The following is a 27,728-nucleotide window of genomic DNA, read 5'->3' on the forward strand; positions in this document are numbered from 1 at the left end:
TACGTATATGGAATAAAATGTGCAGAAGTACATAAATACCAGCATGTACTTACAATGTAAACAGCATGATAAAAAGTAATTCTACTTTTATCAAGTGTTACCAACACTTTATTAAGTGTTGCCAGTGTAGTGTAGTTACTGAGGTAATAGAGAGGGGTGTTGGGGGGTTAACTAGAATGATTGATTAGATTACCAGCCTGGGGGAAGTATTTATTTATGAGATACAACATGGAATAGGCTCTTATGGCCCTTTAAACTGCCCTGCCCAGCAATGCCCCAGTTTAACTCTAGCTTAATTACGGGACAATTTACAGTGACCATTTAACTGACCAAACAGTACGTCTTTGGGCTATGGGAGCAAACTGGAGTACCTGGAGGAAACCCACACATTCATGTGAAGAAGAATGCAGAGATTCTTTACATGCAATGGCAGGAAATGAACCTGGGTTGCTGCTATTGTGAAGTGTTATGCTGACCACTACACCACCATGTCGCCCTCTTAGATGGTATAAACTGTAAAGCTTTTGTTTTAATATCCCTAAAGCGCTGTACAGAAGGGAGCTTTTGGAAAAGACAGTTTTTGGGTGAATAGTGTCTGCAATGACTTTTTCTGCCTGCTTCTTTGTCCTGGACAATTCTTGGTTTCATTCACCTCCAAGATATTTGGCCTTGCCAATCTCTGTACTTTCCTTCATCACTTAAATCCTAAATTGCTTCTTGGACAGTAGCTTGTTGAACAATTCTGAATTCAGTCAATCCACCTTTGGTGGCTATGCCCTCATCTACAAAGGCCCTTTCTCTGCCTCTTTCCTCTTTTGAGGTGCTGTGATGTTCCCTCTGTTAATCTGTGCTTGTTTACTTATTTCCTTGCATAAAGCAAAATACCTTTGCTTGCATTAATTATGTTAATTTTGTATTAAATATTGTTTGGCACCAAACCACATGAAATGATTTGCTTTCTTAGAGGTGTTTTAAAAATGGCTAGATTGCTCTACTAATTTTTCCTTCTTTTGTTTCTTGGTTTCTGCAGTCCTGTCTGATAAGAATCCATGGATAGGCTGTGGGCTAGGTAGCTGAAGATCATAGCACATGGGAGAGATTATGTCACAGCTGTTAATGCAAATTGGAGTTTGATTGTGTTTTTTATCCAGAGGGTGTGAACACATGCGTTATTGCATTCCAATCACAAACAAGAGAAAATCTGTAGTTGCTGTAAATCCAAGCAACACACACAAAATGCTGGAGGAACTCAGCAAGTCAGGCAGCATCTATGGAAAAGAGTACAGTTGACGTTTCATCAGGACTGATGAAAGGATTCAGCCAGCAATGTTGACTGTACTCTTTCATAGATGCTGCCAGACCTGCTGAGTTCCTCCAGCATTGTGTGTGCGTGTTTCTTTCTTTCCCTCAAAGTTGATGTTTTTACTGATTGAAGAGACACTGTTCTTGCAATTCAATTTTTTAAAAGAATTTGTATAACAAATCATACGAGCATAGCTTATTAGTATGGAAAGGTTGGCTTGACTGCAAAGCAAACAGCTGGTTGCTGTTAGATTAAATAGGCTTATAGAAAAGTGAATAATAAAGTCTTGAATAATTTTGTTTTTAATAAACTTCACATTGGAAATGTGCCTTAATTACCTTTACAATAATGTGCTCATCTCTTAAAATGACCTTAGTATTTGGGTCATGAAATCACAGAGCTCTTCGGCACAGAAACAGACCAATCAGCCCAATTTATCCATGCCGAGTAAATTGCCTAATTTAGCTAACCCACTTTGCCTGTGTTTGGCTTACATCCCTCTAAACATTTTCTATTCAATGTCTTTTAAATATCATAATCGTACGCACCTTTGCAGCTTCCTTGGGCAGTTCGTTCCATGTATACACCACTCCTTGTGTCCCTTTTAAATCTTTCTCCTCTCACCTTATACTTATGCCCTCTAGTTTTCGACTCCCTTACCCTGTAAAAAAACTCTGCATTCGGCTTATCTATCTATGGTCCTCATGATTTTATAAACCAATATAAGGTCATATTTCAGCTTCCAACTATCCAGGGAAATGAAGTCCAGGCCTCTCCTCATAACTCAAACCCTCTAGCCCCAGTAACATTCGTGTAAATGTTACTTCTCTTACTTTCTTGAATCGTGAACAAAGATGACAAGAGCATGAAATTGGCAATGGTGCAGTTACAGCAAAGACCGTTGAAGCACTTAAGGAAGAAATATAATTGGACAGTGTGAAGGTAGAATATATTGAGTTGTGGAAAAATGAGGGGGGAAGGCCCATATAGAGTATAAAATGTTACAGGCTAGTTGGTCCACATTTTTTTTATGCTGTACATTTTGTGTAATCCTATATTTTAAAACTTTTTAGTCATTGCATTGTTGATAGCTTCCTGGAAAGTGAGGAACTGAGCCAGTTTTGTTCCAGGGATTTTTTCAATGGAAGTGTTTGTAGAAGGCGGCTAGGGGACATATCCTTAAAAATGCTTCATGCTTTAGCAGGCTGCCAAGGAGTCACAGTCACTTGTAAAACAGAATATACTGTAAATGCTCAGCAAGTCAGGCAACATGAGTGGAGAAAGAAATAGTGCTCATGAAAAGTCATCAACGTGAAGCATTAACATTGATTCACTCTCTACAGATACTACCTGATCTGTTGAGCATTTCCAGTGTTTTTGTTTATTTTATTTCTTACAGATTTCTCACATATTTACTTTGGAGCCTCCATTTATGTGATACAGACAGGTTCCATTCTGTCCTTGCATAAATAAATATAACATAGAATAGTACAGCGTAGTACAGGTCCTTTGGCCCACAGTGTTGTGCCGACCCTTAAACCCTGCCTCCCATATAACCCCCCACCTTAAATTCCTCCATATACCTATCTAGTAGTCTCTTAAATTTCAGTAGTGTATCTCCCTCCACCACTGACTCAGGTAGTGCATTCTACGCACCAACCACTCCCTGAGTAAAAAACCTTCCTCTGTGTACGTACATCCATTGATGCTTCTGGACACATCTTCAGTGATGTTCCTGGAATCATCGGGTGTTTTGGGTCTTTCAGCATCATACAACCTCCTCCAGGTGACCCAGCCGGGCTGATCAGACCCCAGCTTGTGTCCAGATGGCTAGCTACTTATGACTCCATGGCTCCCCCCTTTTGAGCCACAGCCATCTTGAGGCCCTCTCTGCCGCATGGGTGGTACTGTGGATGGCTCTCCTCTTCCTCTCTCCCTCGATGCCCAAAATGCTGAAGGCTGTAACTAAAGAACAGGCTACGAATCCCCTACAACCAACCTCCACTGGGAGACACCTCGCTCTCCATCCAGCCTGCTGACAGTTGCTGACCAGTCCTGCGTACTTGGAGAGCTTCCTTTCAAAGGCCTCTTCCAAGCTATCTTCCCATGGGACTGTCAGCTCCAGCAGCACCACTTGCTTAGTAGACTCAGACACTAGGACAATGTCTGGTTGCAGGGTGGTGGCTGCGATATGGTTGGGGAACTTCAGCTGCCCTTTGAGGTCCACCAACAGCTGCCAGTCCCTTGCAGAGGTCAGAATGCCTGCAGATGTTCTTTTGGCAGGTATTGGCTGCTCCCCAGCTCTGACAAAGGCAATGGTCTGCTTGGAGGGTCGGGACCGCTTCACCCACTCAACTCCTCCGCTGATGGCTTCAGCGATGGTCTTCAGGTGATCATGCCTCCACCTGTACCGTCCCTCACCAAGTACCCTTGCACAGCCGCTGAGGATGTGCTCCAGGGTTCCTCGCTTGGAGCACAGTGGGCACGCAGATGACTCTGCCTTGCCTCATGTGTGCAGGTTTGATGGGCTTGGAAGCACATCGTACACTGCCTGGATGAGAAATTAGATGTTTGTGGTTCAGCTTTCCAAAGATCAGCCCAGGTCACTTTCCTCTCAACTGCATTCTTCCATCTTGTCCAAGCTCCCTGTAGCTTCATTCCCACCGCCTTGCAGGCTCTCATCTCCTCCACTACTGCTCTCACCTCCTCCTGAACTAGACGACGCCTTTCCTTCCCTCTGGTGTCTATTTGGGGAGTTGGAAAGGATCCTAGCCCAGCTCGGCCTGTGTGACCACTCCCACCACCCTCCTGTGATGCAGCCTCGCCTCTGCCTCCTGAACAGCTTCCTCTGCCCTCCACTTCCTGCCAGTACTTACTTGGATCCCTGCTCTAGCCACCTTCGGGTCACTTGAGTCCCTATACTCTTGCACTTCTCTGGCTCTTGTTACCTTGAATTCTTCCTCCAAGGATTTGAAGGGCAGTTGCAGTTTGTTATGGAGTCCATAGAGTGCAATGCTGCTCAGGCTCTTTGGCAGCCCCAGCCATCTCCTGAGGTAGTTGCTAACCCTCCTCTCTAAGGTTTCGACTGTCGAGATCGGAACTGCATAGACGAGGAGGGGCCACAGGATTCTGGGAAGAATGCCATGCTGATACACCCAGGCTTTAAGCTTCCCAGGTAGGCCAGACTTGTCCACAAATTTCAGCCAGCCTTCCAACTCGGTGCAGGTTGCCTGAATGCATGTTGTGTCCCTTAAAGAGCTGTCAAAAACTTTGCCTAAGCTCTTGACTGGCTTTTCTGTGATGGTTGGGATGGCTGTGCCTGCGATGCTGAACCGGAACTTGTTCTCCACCTTCCCTTTCCTCAGCACCATCGATCTTGATTTGGCAGGTTTGAAACGCATCCGGGCCCACTCCACCAGCTTTTCGAGCCCTTGCAGAATCCTCCGGCAGCTTGGGACTGATTCTGTGGTGACTGTGAGATCATCCATGAATGCGCTGATAGGTGGTTGCCGTTGAGCGGAATTCATTCTGGGCCCTCTGCACTCTGGTTCAGCAGACTTAGTGAGCATGTTCATGGCTAGGGAGAACAGTGTCACTGAGATAGTGCACCCTGTGATGATGCCGATCTCCACCTTGTGCCAGGTTGATGTAATTACTCCTGAAGAGACCCTCATCCTGAAGTTGCTGTAATAATCAGCGATAAGGTCTCTAATTCTGCTGGGGACGTGATATTTGGTCAGTGTGAGCTGCACCAGCTTGTGCGGAATGGAGCCATATGCATTTGCCAGGTCGAGCCACAATACTGACAGGTTGCCCTTGTTCTCTCTGGCCTCCCTGATGAGCTGTGTCACCACACCGATGTACTCCAGACAGCCCGGCATCCCTGAAATGCCACCCTTCTGGACTGATGTTTCAATATAGGTGTTCTTTGCTAGGTAGGTGCACAGCCGGTTAGAAACTGCACTGAAGAAGATCTTCGCCTCGACACACAGCAGGGAGATGATGCGAAACTGATCTATCTGGGTGGCATTTTCCTCCTTCGGGATCCACACACCTTCAGCCACTCTCCACTGTTCTGGGATTTTCCCCCTTCTCCAGAAGGTTCTCGGGATCTTCCACAGACGCAGCAGGAGTTTGGGGCAGTTCTTGTACACTTTGTATGAGGTGTTGCTTGGTCCTGGAGCCGAACTTGCCCTTGCTTTGCGGACAACCTCTCTGACTTCCTTTAGCTGCAGCTCTGACATGTTGAACTGCACATCCGGTTCAGGTGGGTCTATTAGGATGTCGCACTCCCCCAACTCCTGCTGTCTTTCAGGATCATTATATATCTTCTTCAGATGTTGGTCTATGTCTTCCTGTGAACAGGTCAGTTTCCCACTGCGCTTCTCCCCCAGCAACTCCTTGGTGAACTTGAAGGGGTTGGCGATAAAGGCAGCATGTTTTCGAGCCCTTTCACGACGCCGCCTCCGATGCCACTCTGCCTGGCGGAGGACCCTGATCTTCTTTCGTAGTATGCACATCAGCTGGGCCAAGCCAAAGTGCTCTTCTTCTCCTGCCTCCCTGTATTGGGACTTCAGCGCTTTCATCTCCTGCCTGATGTTGTGGATCCTCAATGCTCTTTGGTTCTTCGAGTAAGATGTTTTGGAGTCTTCCTTCTCCTCTTCTCCGAACCGTTCAGCTGCGATACTGACAATAATTGTTGTCATGGCTTGCAGCTTCCTATCAACCCCTCCCTTCACCGTTGCCTCCAGAATTTGGTTATCATCATCATCAAACTGCTTCCACAGTGAAGTCATGTTAGCTGCAGGCCATTTGATCCGCCTCCTGTTAGACTTCATGTTCGAGGGATTAGTTTGCAACACTTGGAGGTTCCGGGCACTATGGGGTGACTCCGGGCCTGGCCCTTCCTTTGTCTCACCAGGTTGGACACCTGCGCATTGTGCTGCTCCTGCTCCCGCCAAACACTTCATCCTCGCTTGGTGGATCTTCAAGCCACGATCATTCTTGCAGATTTTGCCACATGCACACTGCTTCCTCATAATAACCCCCTTGAACTTCCCACCCCTTACCTTAAAGCCATGTCCTCTTGTATTGAGCAGTGGTGACCTGGGGAAGAGGTGCTGGCTGTCCACTCTATCTATTCCTCTTAATATCTTGTATACCTCTATCATGTCTCCTCTTATCCTTCTCTCAAAAGAGTAAAGCCTTAGCTCTCTTAATCTCTGATCATAATCCATACTCTCTAAACCAGGCAGCACCCTGGTAAATCTCCTCTGTACCCTTTCCAATGCGTCCACATCCTTCCTATAGTGAGACGACCAGAACTGGATGCAGTACTCCAAGTGTGGCCTAACCAGAGGTTTATAGAGCTGCATCATTACCCCGCGACTCTTAAACTCTATCCCTCGACTTATGAAAGCTAACAGTAACACCCCATAAGCTTTCTTAACTACCCTATCTACCTGTGAGGCAACTTTCAGGGATCTGTGGACATGAACCCCCAGATCCCTCTGCTCCTCCACACTACCAAGTATCAAGCCATTTACTTTGTACTCTGCCTTGGAGTTTGTCCTTCCAAAGTGTACAATCTCACACTTCTCTGGGTTGAACTCCATCTGCCACTTCTCAGCCTACTTCTGCATCCTTTCAATGTCTCTCTTCAATCTTCAACAATCCTCTACACCATCCACAACACCACCAACCTTTGTGTCGTCTGCAAACTTGCCAACCCACCCTTCTACCCCCACATCCAGGTCGTTAATAAAAATCACGAAAAGTAGAGGTCCCAGAACAGATCCTTGTGGGACACCACTAGTCGCAATCCTCCAATCTGAATGTACTCCCTCCACCACGACCCTCTGCTTTCTGCAGGCAAGCCAGTTCTGAATCCACCTGGCCAAACTTCCCTGGATCCCATGCCTTCTGACTTTCTGAATAAGCCTACCGTGTGGAACCTTGTCAAATGCCTTACTAAAATCCATGTAGATCACATCCACTGCACTACCCTCATCTATATGCCTGGTCACCTCCTCAAAGAACTCTATCAGGCTTGTTAGCCACGATCTGCCCTTCACAAAGCCATGCTGACTGTCCCTGATCAGACCATGATTCTCTAAATGCCCATAGATCCTATCCCTAAGAATCTTTTCCAACAGCCTTCCCACCACAGACGTAAGGCTCACTGATCTATAATTACCCGGACTATCCCTACTACCTTTTTTTACCATTCGCCTCCCTCCAATCCTCTGGTACCATTCCCGTGGACAACGAGGACATAAAGATCCTAGCCAGAGGCTCAGCAATCTCGTGGGGCAGCCTGGGGAATATTCCGTCAGGCCCTGGGGACTTCTCTGTCCTAATGTATTTTAACAAGTCCAACACCTCCTCTCCTTTAATATCAACATGCTCCAGAACATCAACCTCACTCATATTGTCCTAATTGTCATCACGTTCCCACTCATTGGTGAATACCGAAGAGAAGTATTCATTGAGGACCTCACTCACTTCCACAGCTTCAGGCACATCTTCCCACCTTTATCTCTAATCGGTCCTACCTTCACTCCTGTCATCCTTTTGTTCTTCACATAATTGAAGAATGCCTTGGGGCTTTCCTTTACCCTACTCACCAAGGCCTTCTCATGCCCCCTTCTTACTCTCCTCAGCCTCTTCTTAAGCTCCTTTCTTGCTTCCCTATATTCCTCAATACACCCATCTGATCCTTGCTTCCTAAATCTCATGTATGCTGCCTTCTTCCACCTGACTAGATTTTCCACCTCACTTGTCACCCATGGTTCCTTCACCCTACCATTCTTTATCTTCCTCACCCCGACAAATTTATCCCTAACATCCTGCAAGAGATCCCTAAACATTGACCACATGTCCATCGTACATTTCCCTGTAAAAACATGATCCCAATTCACACCTGCAAGTTCTAGCCTTATAGCCTCATAATTTGCCCTTCCCCAATTAAAAAATTTCCTGTCCTCTCTGATTCTATCCTTTTCCATGATGTTAAAGGCCAGGGAGCGGTGGTCACTGTCCCCCAGATGCTTACCCACTGAGAGGTCTGTGATCTGACCCAGTTCGCTACCTAATACTCAATCTAGTATGGCATTCCCCCTGGTCGGCCTGTCAACATACTGTGACAGGAATCCATCTTGGGCACACTTAACAAACTCTGCCCCATGTAAACCATTGGAACTAATCAGGTACCAATCAGTACTGGGGAAGTTAACGTCACCCATGATAACAACCCTGTTATTTTTGTTGAGGAACAAAGCTGAATGCAAGAGGTAGAGGTTTGCATGATATGGAATACATGCTTTGAAATGTGGAATTTGGGCTCAACTCTGTAAGCACATTGAAGAATCCAACAATTTTATAGTTTTTGATGACCAACATCTTAACTATTATTTCATACTGGAAGCATATGCGAAACATCAAAATGATGGAGTAGCACCTCATACTGTTATCATGGCTCTACAAAAGATATTTCAGGGTATCACAATTTGTTCCCTGAGGACTTTCTCCCAATGAGTCATTCTTCTCCTCTTCTTCAAGCTTTGTCCATCTCTGCACCCTCTCTGTTCATTCTCAAGCTAGAGGAAACTCGTAGCTTTTCAGCATCAGTGACTCACTTGTTTATACCCTTATGTTCCAGTATAGCTCATAACTTGGCCAATCGCCTCTCCAATAATGTACTGTTCTTTTGAAGATTTTAGTTATTGATCCAGAAAAGAGCAGGAAGACGCAGTGGATCACGGTAGAGTAGCGGTTAGTATAATGATATTACTGCGCCAGTGACCTGGGCTCAATTCTGCTGCTGCCTGTTAGGAGTTTATATGTTCTCCCTGTGACTCTGAGGGTTTCCTCAGGGTGCTCCAGTTTCCTCCCACGTTCCAAAGACACCCGGTTAGGGTTAATATGTTGTGGGCTTGCTATACTGGCGCTGGAAGCATGGTGACACTTGCAGCACAATCCTCGCAGACTTGATTTGACTCAAACCACACATTTCACTGTATGTTTCGATGTATGTGACAAATAAAGCCAAGTCTTTTTCTTTGTTTTGATGTAAAGTCATTTAATCAAACATTTAACACTGTTTCTCACTGCACAGATGTTGCCATATCTGCTGAGTGTTGGACACAGCATTAGAAGGTCTGGCCATTGACATTTCTGAATTAAGTAATCTAATATTAAATATTGCTTGTGCAAATTAATTGCCATCTCTACCTAGTTGTGCTCCTCCACTACTACACTCCTGAAACACTACAAAAAATGCTAATCAACAAAATTTGTAGAGTACTTGTATCTTGATACATGTAGTACCTTATATATGTCTATGTTAAATATATCCTTTCATATTTTATCGTAGTTTTAGAATCAACTGTCCACCAGTTAAATATCTTTGGCTTGTGACTCAAGATCCACTTGACTTTTACTTGGTCACTTTGCTTGAGAGCAATTATAGCTTAACAATAAATTAACATGTTGTCAGTAACATTTGTATTCTGTGAACAAATAAAATTTAGTCAGTCTGAGTCTGTTGCCTGTTGCATTGTGACCATGATGTACATTCTGTTATATTTTGACTTGCATGCGTTCTTAACATGAAACTTTGAAAGCACAAGGCTCAAATATCCAGACGTGTAATCTGCAGTTATACGTTTTAAATCCTTAACTGTGTACTAACAGTGCCTGCACAAGACTAACAGAAAATGTTGAATCCAGAAAAGACACTGAAAGGAAAATGACTGCTAAACCAGCAGAGAATAAGCACAAGTTCTCTCAAGCACAGCTGTTAGCTGGAGCTGTAAAACGCAAAAGGTATGTATCCATGTGGGAAACAAAGTCAGTGAGGCACAATAAATATTACAAGCAATTAAAGATAATGATTTTTCATTATGCTGCAATATTAACAGTGGTTCTGAAACTTGATCTTTGCTTATGCTAATCAAGTTCTATCTTTTACTGCTTTGAGTTATTTTCAGTATCAAGTGAGTATTATTTGATTGAATATTGTTCTTTTGGGTGCTTTGATGGTGCAATTGCCAGGATATTTGACTACATGAGACCTTGTATTTCAGGAACCCTTTTCAGTGAGAATTATTGTGTTACTACTTTATCTCAGGCGCACCTTCAATTATAGCCTCAGTAAACAGTTAATTTGGACATCCAGCATTTAAACTAGTGCTTTCTAATCTGTATGCCTTATATAGTTCAGGTTATCAATTTGCATGGGAGTTTACTGCTAGATCAATCATTTTAGTTTAAGATTGAAAGAATTTTACATGATGTGAGTATCAAACGTTAGCCTGTTTTTCAATCTTGCATGACATCTCATTAGTGTGTTGGTATATAGCTGAACTTGTTCAACTGCTCTATGCTTCAAGAGAAATTACTTGAAGAAACCAGATTAAAAATGTAATTTTTCAATCTTAGTTTTATATGCAAGGATTCAAACTGAAATTGTCAATTAGTACCCAGCGCATGGTACTCTATTCTTGGTTGGTGCAACTGTAACGAAAACCAATTTCCCTTGGGATCAATAAAGTATGACTATGACTATGGTCAGTTTTGTTGACAAATCCTGCTAATCACTTATTCACTCATTAAAAACTGGGTTCACACTTGTTAACCAGTGTGTATAAAGAGAAATATTTAAATACTTGTTTGAATGGTGAAAGCAGTTAATTATTGTGATAGATTGAAATATAGTTTATTTTCTAGAGAGTTCATTTATCAAGACCAGTTTGATTTAAATTCACCACTTTTGCTCATGAAACCACCTTTTATTGAGCATCTCTGGAAATGCGGCTCAATAGCCCCTCACTAACAGCCACTGGATTCCGCAGCGAGGAACCAACCTTTCTCCGGCTTCATACGTCTAGGGTGTATATGACCTTGGTCCTGCCAAGTCCATGAGGTTGGGGTGTCTTGCCCACCCAAACCTCGGTTTTTGTGAATGTTGTGTGATCTACTGTCCCCCCGGCAATTGCCCGTCGGCAAGAAATAACAGATCGTACACTGCACACAATTAATCAGAAGTATAGTTAAGAATGTTATAAGAGGAGAAGATGGCGGCGCGATGCAGCTCGCAGTGGCCACTCCGGTGAATGATATCTGTTATTTGTCAAGTAGGGTGCCGTGCACAATCCTGATTTGATGGAGACGGACATGAGGGCATGGAGGAACATCTGGTGAAACTTCTGAAATGCCTGCTTCGCTGCTGCTGCTACTGTGTGATCCGAAATCTCTGGAGGGGAAGGCCCTGAGCCCTCGGCTTTGCTTGTTGCTTGGTGGCGGGGGCGGGGTCGAAGCGCTTGGCAGAGGATGGTGCTCAGTGTCGAAGGGCTGGTCGGAAGCTCGAAGTTTTCGGATGGACTCAGAGTCCGCTGTGGTCGGGTGCTTCCATTGGTGCTGCATCGGCAAGTTTGCGGCCCTTGGAGGTTCATGGCAGGGAGAGAGTTTCTCCCTTCTACTGTCTGCGTGAGATGATGGGGCTATCGGGACTTGAGACTTTTTTTTTACCGTGCCCATGGTCTGCTCTTGATCAAATTATGGTATTGCTTTGCACTGTTGTAATTATACGTTATAATTATGTGGTTTTATCAGTTTTAGTCTTGGCTTGTCCTGTGTTTCTTGTGATATCATTCTGGAGGAACATTGTATCATTTTTTTTAATGCATGCATTTCTAAATGACAATAAATGAGGACTGAGTGTCCTCATAATCTAATCTATTAAAGGAAAGAAAGAAAAAGAAACCAAAACAGTCACATGCACATAGTGGAGCTCAAATCTTGAACTTGTCTGTAACACACGCGCTGGACCCTTGGTCTGTGTGAAAGCACACACCACCTTCCGAATGTCGCTCGAAATCCATCTTGAACAAACTGGCTGTCCCGCGCAAGTATTATTTCTTCCTCCTCGAAACCATTCATCTGCACACAGAACTTTGTGCAACAGCGATAGCATCCTCCACCATCTTCCCTTCTGTCTTCTCCCAGCTCCTGCCAAGAAAGACCTTTCTGCCCTGCGTTCTCTAGAACCTTTTTCCAATTCCACCATTCTAATTGGCTGATACCACATTCCTAAGTTGAAAAACAAAAGCCTCTTATCTCAGCTCAAACCCAAACAGGTTAAAAGCAGAACCGACTGTGTTCTTATAGAACTGCTAAATTGAAATACCTACAACGTAGCAGCAAAAATCTTGACCAGGGCATTACACTCATTTTTTCACCACATATTCTTTCTCTAGCTTCTCATCTCTTTCAATATCTTTGATTTTAGGCTGTCTGTCTTTTTCTGCAGAGTGTGGAACAATTCTGTAGATTTAAATCCTTTTTTCTATTTCTTGTGGAGCTATAGTAACATATATAGTATTTGTAATTTTCTTTTTGCCAGAAATCAGTGTTAGTTTGAGACATCATCCAAATCCACCAGGAATGTCTCTAATACAGGCTCAGTCAAGCTTTCTCACATCTCCAGTGTTCAGGTTGTGATTGGCAATGAGCTTAAAATTCAGAATATTACTGTTTTCCTAACTTGATTTGATGAACTAGATATTGACTAGCTGCCAAGATTCTTGTGCCTATTTTGAAGACGCTTTTTTTTAAAGAATAAAGGTCTTTTAAATGTGGGGTAGAATTGTTCAGTCAAAAAATCAATATCAATTTAATAACATCTGAGCACTGCCCCTTCATTTGATTTTTATCTATAAAAATCAGTTACTGGGTTGTAATATGAGCAGAAAATGTTTTACTATTGACACTATGGGTAGTGTAATCGTATTGAAATTTTGCAAAGAAATATATTTAATACAAGAATATTTACTGTATTCAGGCTTTAGTGTTTAACAACACATACTTTTTGGACAAAAAATGAACTTTTTGTAATCACCTCTCTACTGAACATTTTCAGACTTCGGCTTGTGCTATGCATTTGTAGATCAAGGTAATAACCAGCTTTGGCTTTGAATTAGTTTGGATAGCTATAGCTGGTCTGAACATCTTTGACATGGATTTTTGGTGAAGGCAAGTAAGGTAGTGGAGGGGGGAAGATCAGGTAAAGCCATGTCAAACACGCTTCTTGCTGCTTACTGTTGTTTAGTGACTCATACCAGATTGCAAGTGAGGACATTTTAAAAATTTCCATTTTTGTCAGTATATGTAGATATGGGACAGGGGATAATCCTCATTACTCCAGAAACTGAAGAAAAATGTTGATAGAAAATTGGAAAATCATAATTCATGGATAAAGAATAACTTTGACCTGTAGGATCCCAGTACAATATGACAGTACAGTTAGAATGGGTTTGAATAATGCAAGCATCATTCCCAGTTATTTAGAACCTAGAATGATATGATAGCAGAGGCGAGGTAGAGTTGAGGCGACAGGGCTGGAGAGCGAGGAAAGAACTGAGGTTTGATCAATTTAAGTGCCGGACCAAATCAAAGTGATGGGACCCAGGCCTGAGAGCAATGAACGGCCTGAAGTTTGGCCAAAGCGGCAGGCCTCATTGGAAAGGTGGGGTACCGGCCGTATCGAGGTTATGTGGCTCAGGCCCAATAGCATATCACAGTGACAGGCCCGGGTCTGAGAGCAAGAAACAGCCCAAGGTTTAAGCGCTAGGCCAGATTGAAAAGGTCAGGGTGTCAGGGTTAGAGGCAAGGGATGGGCTGGTGTTCAGCTCACTGCTCTGTGAGGTTTACTTGTCTCTGTGCTGAACTGAGACTGTGGCCTACAACTAATGGACTACTGGATCGGCTGCAGTGATGAGTCACTTTGTGACTATGGTCTCACTTCCATGACTTCAGCTGGTTGCATGATTTGTATTTTTTTCTGCACATCAGGTGTTTGATGGTCTTTTTTAATGGGTTCTATTGGGCTTCTTTGTTTTGTGGCGACCTTGACGAATCTCAAGGTTATATGTAGTATACATACTTTAATAATAAATGTACTTAAACTTTGAACACAGAGTATTACAGCACAGTACAGCCCTTGGCTCACGATGTTGTGCTTATCTTTTAACCTAATTGGAGATCAATCCTGCACTTCCTTTCTACATAGCCCTGCATTTTTCTTTCATCCAGGTGCCTCTGTAAAAGTTTGTTAAATGTCCCTCGTATGTTTGCCACCACCACTACCTGGCAGGGTGTTCCGTGCACGCACCACTTACTGTATGTCCCCCCATATTTGCCTCCAATTACCTTAAAACTATGCCCCTTCCTATTAGTCATTTCCAGTCAGGGAAAACATCTCTGGCTATCAACTTGATCTATGCCTCTTATCTTGTACACCCCTATCAAGTCACCTCTCATCCACCTTCACTCCAAAAAGAAAGGCCGTAACTTACTCAACCACTTCCATTGTCTCTTATCCCTCTGACTCTGGCTGGATTTGATCAGAACCTTCTATCAAAAGTGAATTTCAGTGCAAGGTTGCTGAATGACGTTAATTGTTTAAAGATTGAGTTGCACTATTAAACTGAAATGTGCACAATCTGCACAAATCCTGCTTATAATAATACATTTAAACCTATAAGTTCAACATATTTTGAATTGAAAGAGGACATACAAAATAGATACTCTATGGCAGGGGTCCCCAACCTTTTTTGCACCGCGGACCGGTTTAATATTGACAATATTCTTGCGGATCGGCCGAATGGGGGTGGGGGGGTGTTCAAGTAGGGTTAAACTCACCTCAACATGTCTTTTACAGTTAGGGTTGCCAACTTTCTCGCTCCTAAATAAGGGACAGAAGTAGCAGTCAAATCCCGGGACACTTTACCCCAGGAAAGACTACCATGACCATGAAGCCTTGCGCAGGCACCTGTGTGCGCATGTGTGACATAGAACATAGAATAGTACAGCACAGTACAGGCCCTTTGGCCCACAATGTTGTGCCGACCCTCAAACCCTGCCTCCCATATAAGCCCCCACCTTAAATTCCTCCATGTACCTGTCTAGTAGTCTCTTAAACTTCACTAGTGTATCTGACATGTGACATGTGACGTGCGCATGCGCGTACGTGCCGATTTTTTTTCTCACAAATCGGTTTTGCCTTCATCTTCCCGACTATACTGTACATACATTATTTCCACTTTATATAGGCTGTGTATTTATCATATCATTCCTGGTTTTACTGTATGTTAGTGTTATTTATTTTCGGTTTTATGTGTTATTTGGTATGATTTGTTAGGGTTTTTTTTGGGTCTGGGAACGCTCAAAAATTTTTCCCATATAAATTAATGGTAATTGCTTCTTTGCTTCACGCCATTTCGGCACGAAATGTTTCATAGGAATGCTCTACCTTAGCAGGGGAAATACGGGACAAACCAATTTAGCCCAATATACGGGATGTCCCGGCAAATACGGGACAGTTGGCAACCCTATGTTCAAGTTCAACAATGTGTGACAGGGAATGAGGAAAGGTGCAACTGACTCGTATCGTTTCCTCACAGCCCAGTGGCACATGCTTTGCGGCCCGGTACCGGTCCGCGGCCTGGTGGTTGGGGACCGCTGCTCTATGGTGCTAAGCAATGTTACTGGGGAAAAACATTGTGTTTCCCAGGTAGTTGTGGGTCCACTTGCCAGTTGGGCATTGGAGCATACTCTGCCTCCTGGCTTATATTCTGTGTGGTCACCCCAGTGACCACACACCAGCTTTGACCTTGATCCACCAGTTGAGCTATTGTGGGCAGAGTTGTAAGAGTGAATGCTGATTTTTTTTCTCCAATAATTGACTTTATCAGAGCTTTGGCCTTCCCTTTCATGCTGGGTGACTCCTGAGCTAGCAGCAGAGCATGGCCTTTGGCAGAAATGTTCTTGTGTGTGTGCCCCATGTTCCCTGGGGCATCTTGCTATGCAGAAACTTTCTCGTTGCCTTTGTCTAGGTGTTGTGTTTGCAAGGGTAAACTTAGATTTTTGTTTACTATCTGCAGCTGCTAGGAGAGTTGTTGAGCATTTCTTCAGGAATCTAAGCCATTCCAGGTGAAGTTGTGATATTTTGTTCCAAAGTCGTCAGGCACCTCAGGACACTTAAAGAAACAGGCAGAGGTCCTGAATGTCCTAAGAAGTATTTTGCTGGCTGCACTCTGATCTTGGAATTCTTGTGTCAAGCACGGCAGCATCAGCTTGCAACTTTCCCAGCAAGTATGCTGCCCGCTGGTTCCACAACTCTTTTTTTAATGGCAAGGAATGGCTGTGAGGGAGAGAATCATTTTTCAGATTATCTTTTGAGTTAATTGAGTCTGCATGTGGTTTTAGTAGTTTTAATCTTTATTTAAAATAAGTCTTGAGTGGTTTTTGAATGTCTTGACTGCGGGGGAAGCCTGAGTCTGTAGCTCAAGCATTTTGGTAGGTAGGGCTTGGACTTGCTATCTGTGGCTGAAGGGCTATGCCTTTACAACATCTCATTAACCGTGTTTGGTTGGTTTTGTTCATGCTGTTGCTGTTAAAAGATCAGATCCAAGTAAGCAGGACCTGGTGGATAGCGGAGTAGCAAGCTGAGAAATTTTGTTCCAGTGATTTAACATCGGTAAGTTCCATCCACCTAATTAGTCATTGTTAATGTTTCTTACATCAATTTATTGACGGTATATACCGTAAGTTCCGGTGTGTAAGTTGGCCCTAAATTTTGGTCCTAAAATTAGGGGGTCAGCTTATACAGAGGGTGCCAACTTTGGAAAAACAAATACACGGAAGACAGGTCATATTTATTGGCTGTTTTTCAGTCAAATACAAAAGAATACAAATACCCACTTGCAAACTGTAGCTGGAGATGCGGCCCTCATATTTCCCGCAGGAGTGAATGACTTGATTTCCAGACATCATCCATTCGTTCCACTGTTGACCTATGAATTCTTTGAATGGTTTGTTTAAACTCACATCTAGTGGCTGGAGTATGGACATCAAACCACCGGGGATGACTGCAATGTCCGTATTTTCAGCTTTCAATGCTGCTTTTGTCTCATCTGACAAGTGCGCTTTGAACATGTCCCAGACAAGTAGCAACTTTTCCTTCCCGAAACCTTCGGGACGTCGACGCCTCACCTCTTCAACCCACTTCAAGCAACCTGCTTCATCCATCCAGCAGCGTTTTTGGACATAAACAACGACACCCCGCAGGAATTTTCTGAGCAATCTTTGTTTTTTGTCTCAACACAAGATCACATCTATTCATAAACCGGTGCACCAACTTCGCGTAGCTTTGAAATTTTCACTGACCTCTCGGTGTTTTTCGTCCCATTTCAACGCTTGAACTCGAATCATTTCTCTGGTAAAAATGTATCCAGACGATCGCTGGTGATTCACCCACTCTAAAACTTTTTCTTCCAGTTCTGGCCACTGTCATGTTTTCCGGTGGTTTGCACATTTCGCCTTTGGCATTTCCCTCAGCGTGTCCTCTGCCTTTCTCCACTCTCTCACCTGTTTCTCGTTTACACTAAATTTAGCAGCTGCAGAATTATTCATTCCTTTAGCAAAATCAACAACCGTCAGCTTGAAGCCAGCATCGTATCGCATTCATTTTAATCTTTTGTACACGGTGGTCACAATCTCAATACTGAGTACATGTACTGATCCCGCCACCCCGTGTTGTGTTTTAACGAGATTACGATGGGCGCTAAATGGTTTCACAGGGGTTACATTTCAGAGGATTCTTTACCATTGGAGGCCTAATCCAAAATTTCATTTATTAAGAATTCACTTATAACGGTCTACAATGTGTAGGCCTGTTTTCTTAGCAGGTACTGGTTCACAAAATTTCCAGGATCCAAATCAGGCAAAGCTGAGTATCAGCATGCGAGATCTTGTGATCTTTTCTGGTTAAATCAAAAACCTCTACAAAAGGGGTCGGCTTATACAAAGGTAACATGAAAAGGTCACTTTTTTAACCTTGAAAATGGCGGGCGGCGGTGTTGGCTTATATGCCGGAATATGCGGTAATACAAATGAGATTAATATCACTAAAATTAAATAAATGCATGACTGTGGTTTTATCATTGCAAATTGCTTGTGAATACTCAAGTGAATAATTCTATAGAAATGAACTAACTTTAGAGCAAATAGAGAGATGATTATTGACTTTGCCTGGGGAGCAGAAACTAATTCTGTCCATTGTTTAGGTATAGGCAGTGGATAGTTCCAAAGAGAGATGAAGAAAAATATTTTCTTTATAAAATGAAATATTGAAGTGATGCTCTGTTCGTTATTTATTCAAAATGCAGCAGTGTTAACTTTCAATACTAAATGAACAACTTTAAATAATTTTAGCTAAAAGCTCTCAGTTGAGTGCAGCTGCTGAAATTATCCATTAAGCTTATTATCATCTTTTGAAGAATGTTGCTTTGGCTGGACATATTTAGATATTTGGATCTGGAGTTGCAGCATTTTTCTTTAAACTGTTGCCCTGAAGAGCAATAAGGGTGGATATTTTACTTAACTGGAGGCAATTATGTCCTGGATACAGAATGTCATTTTCCATAGCTACTGTGTTATTATATTTTGCATAGTTGCCTTACTGCACTCATTCAAATCAATTTGGCTCTGCATTCATGTTTCCCTTGTACAGCAATTAATGTAATTATTAGTGACAACTCGCTGAAATGTAACTGAAGAGCAGCTCTTCCGGAATAAAATGATACCAATGCACATGGAGATTACAAACAACTTGTAGAAACAGCTCAGGCTGGTCAGTCTATTCAGCATTACTAAGCAAAAATTACTTGGATCAAATTTTGCCCCATGTGAGCATATGTAGACTGAGTGTCTATTGGATATAATTATTTACTGAGACTTGATTGTTAGAGAATTCCAGACATGCCATGCATGATTTCATGGAATGCTGATGGAACTGCTGTGTTAAGTTCCATTACTGGACCTGCGTTTGTCCTCTTGAGTGTCAAAATAAATTATTTAATAAGCTCATCCTCATGAGCAAGGTTAGAGTTCTGTTGATTCGTTGATTCCAGGTATGTCTCTTAAGCTTTCCTTTATTGTGTGCAAATTGTGCAATTCTGATAGGTTTGGGAATAATTGAGTTGCTTTGAAGTCTGCAATTTCAATGGTCTGTAATTTCAATGTGACATAGAATTGTTCCAAAAGATAAAATCAACATTATATCTGAAAAGGGAGCATAGTGAATTTAATTTTGACTGCTGTTGTGCATTCAATAGTTGGTTCAGTGTAATTGCCTAGCAGTTCTCATGATTTTGTCTGGAACTACTTCCAAAAGAAAACTATTTTGGCTGTAAGCCTGGTAGGAAGCATTATGGTATGCTTCGTAATGTGTTCATTTATTTACATTTTCAATTCATGTCTTTTTCACAAGTTATATTAATCAAGTTAGTGCTTTCTTTTCTTTCTGTTATTGAAGCAAACAAATGTACTGTGCCCAGTTTCACTGTCCAGATTGCATGCTTCACCCACATATAATAATTACATTAAAATGTAGATTTAAAATGTTGACTTTAAGAGTTTGGCATCTGAATATTTTAATACAGGCATTTTGAGAGGAAAATGGTACCCCAGAGAAAGCTTAATATTGCAATTAGGGAATGAAAGGTCTTTTCATCCCAATTTGAAGATTGGGTAAATTTAAGTGCAGCCCTCTCACAGGGCTCATATACGAACCCGGCTTGTTAGCAAACTCTCAGCGGGGAGAGGCCGCCTTTCAAAAGCAATATACGTCTAGGGTCAGTATGATTTGGGGTTCAACCAAGCAAGAAAGTTGGGATGTTCTGATTAAGGATCATTGATTGTAGTGAATGCTGTCTAAATGCTGCCCCATACACAGTTATTATTCACCAGAAAATGACAGATCATACACCGGCATAAAACACAAGAGTATATTTACCAATTTTCCAACTTTAGCAAATAGTTATCAGAAAAAGTAAAGAAAGATAAAAGGGCTCATTACAGTTAAACGAGTATAAATGTACACATAAACGTTGGAACTCGTTTCACTAGTAGCTAGGTGTATCACTTGACTCATGTACTGACCCCATGTTCTGCGTGAAAGACACCAGCCGCTGTTCAAACTTCCCTCGAAGACCATCTCACACCAACTGGTTAACTCAGGAGTATTGGCAATTCATCCTTGGGACCATTCGTCTGCACAAAACACCTTACAATAGAGCTTCGCCTTCAAGCCGCATTCTGGGGCATCTCCCCGTATGCTCTGCTGCACAGCTCCTGCCAAAAGGCCCTAAACCAAATTACTGTCCTTCAAAATCTGATCCCACCCAGCTCTCTCGAATCTTCCATAACCTCCCACTGGGCAAAAAGTTACAACATGTTACCTAAACAAACCCGACTGGCTGACACAACGTTCCTAATTTGGACAAAATAGCTCCTTATCTTTAGCTGAAGCCAAAACACTAGTCTATGAAGCTTACTAACAGGACACACTGCACTTGAAAAAACTACTAAAATAAAAAGACCTCATGGCATAGCAGTAGAAATTTTAACCAGGACATTACATAAGATAGGATTGGGGAGGAGTTATGATGGGAGATGACTGACGGTTGTTCAGAAAGTGGATTTAATGCAGACAGTGCTGTGGAACTTTGTTGCACACAAGATTCATGACATTTCACTGTGTATCTATTTACATGTGATAAGTGAACCTGAATCTGAAGATCCAGTAGGTGAAAAAGCAGTACGTCATGATTTTATTCTCAAGTCTGCCTTGTGTATTGAACATTCTTTGCAACAGAGTATCAGAGAAACTAAGTTGCCGAGCGAGAGAGAAAAATACAATAGGATTTCCTGGTGATTGGTGAAGTCAACTTCTTTCCAATGATGAAATGGATGGCATCCGTTAGACTCGCGAGACCATGGATCTGCACCTGGAAAGTCTTGCTTCAGTTTCTCCAGGGCGCAGGCCCAGGCAAGGTTGTATGGAAGACCGGCTGTTGCCCAAGCAGCAAGTCTACCCTCTCTAGGCCACCGATGTTGTCCGAGGGAAGGGCAAGGGCCGATACAGCTTGGCACCAGTGACGTCGCAGGAGTTGCCAGAGCGAGGTTGAAAGCAACGTCAGACCGCCTTAGGGACTTCAGCTCCGGATTTGTCCTCAGGGTTTACTTCCGAAGCCTTCCAAAGCCGTAAGTGGGTATGGCCGCAAGGCAGCGGAGGTTTGAAATCAGAGTTTTCCCTCTTAGATGGAATGCCTTCCCAGGCTGATGAGCTCCATCTACCCGAATGATGAAATATAAACTAGTTAAGTGTTCCTTCAGTCATATGCTGTTGTAACACAGTGATCAAAAAAATTGAGATTTGCTGGTTATCTGCAAGACAGGCAGAAGTCTTGCATGAGTAATTTTATGTGTTGTGACTAGAAAAAAGACAAGTGAGGAATGCAACTGTACACTTAAATGAAGATAGCAGAGGGGAAGAATGCAAGGCAGTGGAATTCACTTGAATTTCTGCACCAATGAGCTGGCATGAATATAATGGGCTCAATAACCACTTTCTACTGTAACTTCCACTATTTGTAGTAAAGTTTACAGACGTCAATGAAGTAATGACCACAATGAGACAAGCAAGTTGTCTTTCAGTTATTTATTTTCCCTTGAAAGAATGATTTGATTGTACAGTTTCACAGCCTCTGGTTGTGTCAAAGTACTATACCCAGTGCTTTGAAATATTCTTCTGAAATCACATAGAAATTGACAATGCACTTGACTACATAGTACAGGACAATGGAATCTTATACTGTCTATGCATGGATACTATTTAATTTACAGTTATTGAATATTTGAGATTCAGAGTGGGAAGGCTGCTTAAATTTTCTTAAATGTACTTCTTAAACTCGTGTGGAACTCATTGATAGATTGCACTAGACTGGGTGCTGCTATCACATTTATTTTCATTTTAGTTGGCCTTTCATATTGTGGAAGATTTAATTCTGATGTTGGGATTTAATCTGAGATGATTCATCAAAAGAATCTTCTGTAGCCTTCCGTTTTTTTTTCATCAGTCACTCATTAAAAACTTTCAATCGTACTAAATAGAATGTTCTGTTAATTTAAATTTTTATTATGTTATTTTCAGTTGGTAAATACAAACATGCAAAGTCATTGTATGTAATCAAGCAACATAATTGATAGTATTATGTGACATTTTGAAAATACTTCAAAACACTGCTGTGGGATAATTTATTGCCTATCCATCATTGCTTTAATTGGAAGTGTGATTTTTTAGTCTTCCAATTGAGAAGCTTCAGATATCAATAGGATGCCACTATGTCAGTAAAGCTGAGGTAATTTGGCATGTTTGTATAGAAAGGGGCTGTGGGAACCTGTGTCCCAATTGGAAAGAGAATGCAGAAACTGAGCTTCTGGTGAGTTGGGAAGGGAGTGCAGGAACAATGTTTCAGGTGAGTGGAAAGAGACCATAGGAAGTTCGGGGCTCAGGAGAAAGCATTGCAAACATTACCTTGTGAGCCAGATGGTGAACCATCAACAATTCTTAGTAGTCAGATAGGGGATGAAGGAAGTTTTACTGTAATGTGGGACAAAAGTAATAGGTTGGAAGAAATTAATTTGCCTTTTATGAAAGTTTGGCAAGTTTGATTCTGTTTTCCTTCTTATTAATTCACTAGAAACATGTCATGTTGAATTTAAATTGGCCTAAGCAACTTATTCAATATCATAACAACCATTACCAACAGTCATTTTTGTGTGAGCTAAGCTGTGAAAGTTCATGAGGGAGGAGGAGTAACTGAAACATTTTTTAATATTATGCTGCTGTTTAGTTTATCTATACTAAACAGAGTCTAATTTTATACCTCAAGATGTCACTAGTGCATCTAATTACCACAGTGTGCAAAATATTTTTTCTCTAATCCATTGGTTTCTTCATGACAAAAAATGTTTAGCGGGAATGGCAAGCAGGCTTCCAAACTTCATCTGTGCCCTTGAGCTAGTTTTTCATTAGTGATTGAAAGGAGTTTGAGTAGGTGAGCTCACAATGTTTGTTACATCCTTCCTAGATAGCTGCAAAGAAGGACTTCATTTAGGGGTAAAACAGAAAAGACTAGAAACATTCAGCAGGTCAGGCAGCATCATGGAAAGATAATTAGTGTTTCAAATCCAGAACCCTTCATCCAAACTGACAAAAAGAATAAAAGGATTAGTCAAGGACTTCTGTTTGCCTGCTACTTTTTAATTCCCTATTCCCATCACATTCCTACACTGAAGTCTCTCTGACTGTTATAATGAGGCCTAATGCAAGTCTATGGATATAATTCCTTATTGTAGCCTCTTGGACTTGATATTGAATTTGAAAGGTTTTAATTTACTGTATGTTCAAGAAGGAGAAAAGGAGAAGATTGTGATACCCTGAAGATGCAAAGTGCCAGATACAGTAGGAAATACAGTCACCTTTCTAAGCGGTTAGGTAGTCTAGAGGGGGGGTGAAGGCTGGTATCTAAAACTGTGTTCATTTTTTTAAATTGCTAAACTAGTCAGTTGTACACTGTGTTCCACTGTCCACACAAAAATCAGTCTAAATCTCTGTTTGCTACATTTCCATTTGCAAGTATCCCAAATATCCACAAGGATATAAGGATACAGGTGGTTTGGTGTTTACCACAGTACACATTTATGATCGTTAAATGATCTTCAAACTAGGTGTAAACTACAAAACAAAAAGCAGGAAATAAGAGTTGTTACAAAAATGCTTTAGGACCAAATTAAATAATATCTTTAAACACAAATAAGAGAAAATCTGCAGATGCTGGAAACCCAGTCAGCACACGCAAAATGCTGGAGGAACTCAGCAAGCCAGGCAGCATCAATGGGAAAAAGTATAGTTGACATTTCGTGCCGAGACCCTTCGGCAGGACTAGAGAAAAAAAAGATGAGTAGATTTAAAAGATGGGGGAGGGGAGAGAGAAACAAAAGGTGATGGGTAAAACTAGGAGGAGGAGGGATGAAGTAGAGAGCTGATCGGTGAAAGAGATACCGGGCTGGAGAAGGGGGAGTCTGATAGAAAAGGACAGAAGGCCATGGAAGAAAGAAAAGGGGAGAGAGCACCAGAGGGAGGAAATGGGCAGCTAAGGAGATAAGATGAGAGAGGGAAAAGGGGAGGGGGAATGGTAAAGGTGAGGGGGCATTACCAGAAGTTAAAGAAATCGATTTCATGCCATCAGGTTGGAGGCTACCCAGGCGGAATATATGCTGTTATTCCTCCAACCTGAGTGTGGGCCCATCACAACTGTAGAGGAGGCCATGGATTGACATATTTGAATGGGAATGCAAAGTGGAATTAAAATAGGTGGCCACTGGGAGATCCCGCATTTTCTGGTGGATAGGGTGTAGGTGCTCGGCGAAATGGTCTCCCAATCTACATTGGGCCTCACTGATATACAGGAGGCCACACCGGGAGCACTGAACACAGTAGATGACCCTAACAGACTCACTGGTGAATTGTCGCCTCACCTGGAAGGACCATTGGGCTGTGTTTGGTAATGAGGGAGGAGGTGCAGGGGCAGGTTTAGCACTTGTTACACTCGCAAGGAGAAGTGCCAGGAGGGAGATCAGTGGGGAGGGACGAATTGACAAGGGAGTTGTGAAGGGAGTGATACCTGCGGAAAGCAGAAAGTGGGGGGAGGGGCCAGGGGGCAGGGAAAGGTATGCTTAGGAAATCTCCCAAGAGGGAAAGATCCCGTCTCCAATGGGAACCCACAACCAAGCACATCTTCTCCCTCCTCTCTCACTGCCATTCAGGGCCCCAAACAGTTCTTCCAGGTGAGGCAACACCACCTGTGAGTCTGTTGGGGTCATATACTGTGGCTGGTACTCCTCTTGTGGCCTCCTGTATATCGGTGAGACCCAATGTAGATTGGGACACTGCTTTGCCGAGTAGCTACACTCCGTCTGCCAGAAAAAGCGGTATCTCCCAGTAGCCACCTACTTTAATCCCATTTCCCATTCCCATTCCGATATGTCAATCCATGGCCTGTCGTGATGAGGCCACGCTCAGGTTGGAGGAACAATACCTTATATTCCATCTGGGTAGCCTCCAACCTAATGGTATAAACATCGATTTCTCAAACATCCGGTAATGCCCCTCCCCCCCCACCACCTTCACCATTCTCCATTCCCTTTTCCCCCTCTCATCTTATCACCTTAACTGCCCATCTCCCTCTGGTGCTCCCTCCCTTTTTATTTCTTCCATAGCCTTCTGTTCTTATCTATCAGACTCACCTTCCTCCAGCCCGGTATCTCTTTCACCAATCAATTTCCCAGCTATTTACTTCATCCCTCCCCCTCCCAGTTTCACTTATTACTTTGTGTTTCTCTCTCCTGTCCCCTACCTTTTAAATCTACTCCTCATCTTTTTTTCTCCAGTCCTGCCGAAGGGTCTCAGCCCAAAACATCGACTGTACTTTTTTCCATAGATGCTGCCTGGCCTGTTGAGTTCCTCCAGCATTTTGTGTGTGTTGCTAAGATCTCACCATCTTAAAGAATATATAAAATGTAAGGTTTACGTGATCTGATTATTGCAGCAAAATGGTGCAGTAGGGAGTTCTTGAGGTTGATTGGATGAATCATGAAAGGGCAACAATTTTTTCTTAAGCAAATTTCATATTTCTAATGGTTGGAAATCTAATGATAATTATGACAATGATCTTTCTCTGCAAGTTGTACTGAAAAATAACAGGAGCATTGCTGGCACCAACTGGAAGTTCATTTATTGGTGAATGAATTTAAAATAGTTATAAACAGGTTATTTTTCACTAAGCTCAGTACTAGGAAACATTGTGGCTTCCATATAATTAAAATGCCAGTGCTAAGTTTAACATGACAGTAAATGTTTCCTTTGTAAAGATTGCGACTGTATCTGGGTCACAGTCCAAATATCAGTAAAAGAGCTTCAGTCAGGCACTTCCGATTTAAAAAAAAACAGCATTTGATGGTTTTATTGACTTGAGTATTGGAAAATGATAAGAAAGTAATTAATGAAGTTAAAACTCCAGTTAGAATTCCATTCATGAAAATGCACCAATTCCTTGAGAAATATTTACCATAACAGTATCCCACAAAAATGCCAGTGGAGTTCAAAGTTCAACATAAATTCATGATCAAAGTACATATATATCACCATATACAATCCTGAGATTTGTTTTCTTGCGGGCATACCCAGTAAATGCAAGAACCGTGATAAGGTCAATGAAAGACCTGAACCAACAGGGTGGCCAAACGACCATTGTGGGAAAGGCAGCAAACTATGCAGATAGAAAATAAAAAAGAAATAATAATAAATAAATAAGCAACAAATATCGAGAACATAAGATGAAGGGCCCTTGAATGTGAGTCCATAGGGTTTGGGAAAGTTTAGTGATGGGGCAAGTGAAGTTATCCCCTCTGGTTCAAGAGGTTGAGGGGTGAGGGATATCTTGGATTGTGTTTCTGGCGATTAGAAGATGGAGATGTAATCAAGTGTTCTTTTTTATGGAAGAGTAATTGAACTGTGATATATGAAGGATACAGTACTATCAGGTGGTAGTATGTAACCCACAGTGTTTATATTTTGATAATGAACTAATTGCGTATATTTTAATTAATTTTTATTCACTGTCCTTCATGTTACAGATGATATTGGTGACTGATTATTTTCAGTTTCTGTAGCTGTTGCAGTGTAGTATCATTTATGATGGATCTCTGGTCTGAAGTTGTGTAGTACATGGAGTCTAATTGTGAGGGAAAGATGAAGAACAGGTGTTGCAGGAAAAACTGGGAGATTTGTAGACCAAGCTATGCACATGATAAAGTCAGAAAACTGGAGAGTGAAAAAATTACTTATTTTAACTTCTTCCAATTCCTCTTTTCCAGTATTGCAGCAACTTGAAATTCTGTTCTGAGTAGTTTCTGTTTAAAAGGTGTGCATCCTTGCATAACTGGAAAAACCAATTTGTGCTGGCAGAGAAAATTTGTTAGTGTGTTGTTAACCCACTAAATGCGCATAACTGCAATTAAAGGACACCTTTTTAATGATAAATTATAATCTTCATTTGGGGCAATCTCATCAATTGGATAGGGAATGGCAGCGGTTCTGAAGAGGATTTGGATTTTCTTTTGTTGGAAACTCAAAAAGGATTAAATTCTGTGAATTTGGCTACATACATTGCTTTTGGCTGCAGGTTTTAAACTTGGTACAGGTCGACCTTCACTAATCCGACTACCTGTAATCCGATTTCCTCGATAATCCGGCACAGATTATGCTTAATGTGATCCTTCTGTAATTCGGCATTTTCACTAATCCGGCCCTCCTCAGGTCCTAATCGTGCCGGACTAGTGAAGGTCGACCTGTATTTGAGTGTGCTCCCCAAACCATTCTGCTGTTTCCATGGCTTCAAACCAAAGCTTTGTCGAAAGTAAGGAGGCCGTTTTGCCATCAAGGTCTGTGACAACCCTG

The 27,728-nt window shown here is 42.2% G+C and overlaps 1 protein-coding gene across 1 annotated transcript in view; it reads left to right on the forward strand.

Moving 5' to 3' along the window:
* The window catches only part of psme3ip1 (proteasome activator subunit 3 interacting protein 1), a 163,011-nt gene that overhangs the window by 115,774 nt on the left and 19,509 nt on the right, over positions 1–27,728 (forward strand). The window contains exon 5 of the mRNA XM_063066740.1: positions 9,996–10,129. Within this exon, the coding sequence (XP_062922810.1) occupies positions 9,996–10,129 (134 nt within the window). The remainder of the gene's footprint in view (positions 1–9,995; positions 10,130–27,728) is intronic.

The sequence above is a fragment of the Mobula hypostoma genome, chromosome 14, assembly GCF_963921235.1.
Source record: "Mobula hypostoma chromosome 14, sMobHyp1.1, whole genome shotgun sequence".
NCBI lineage: Eukaryota > Metazoa > Chordata > Chondrichthyes > Myliobatiformes > Myliobatidae > Mobula > Mobula hypostoma.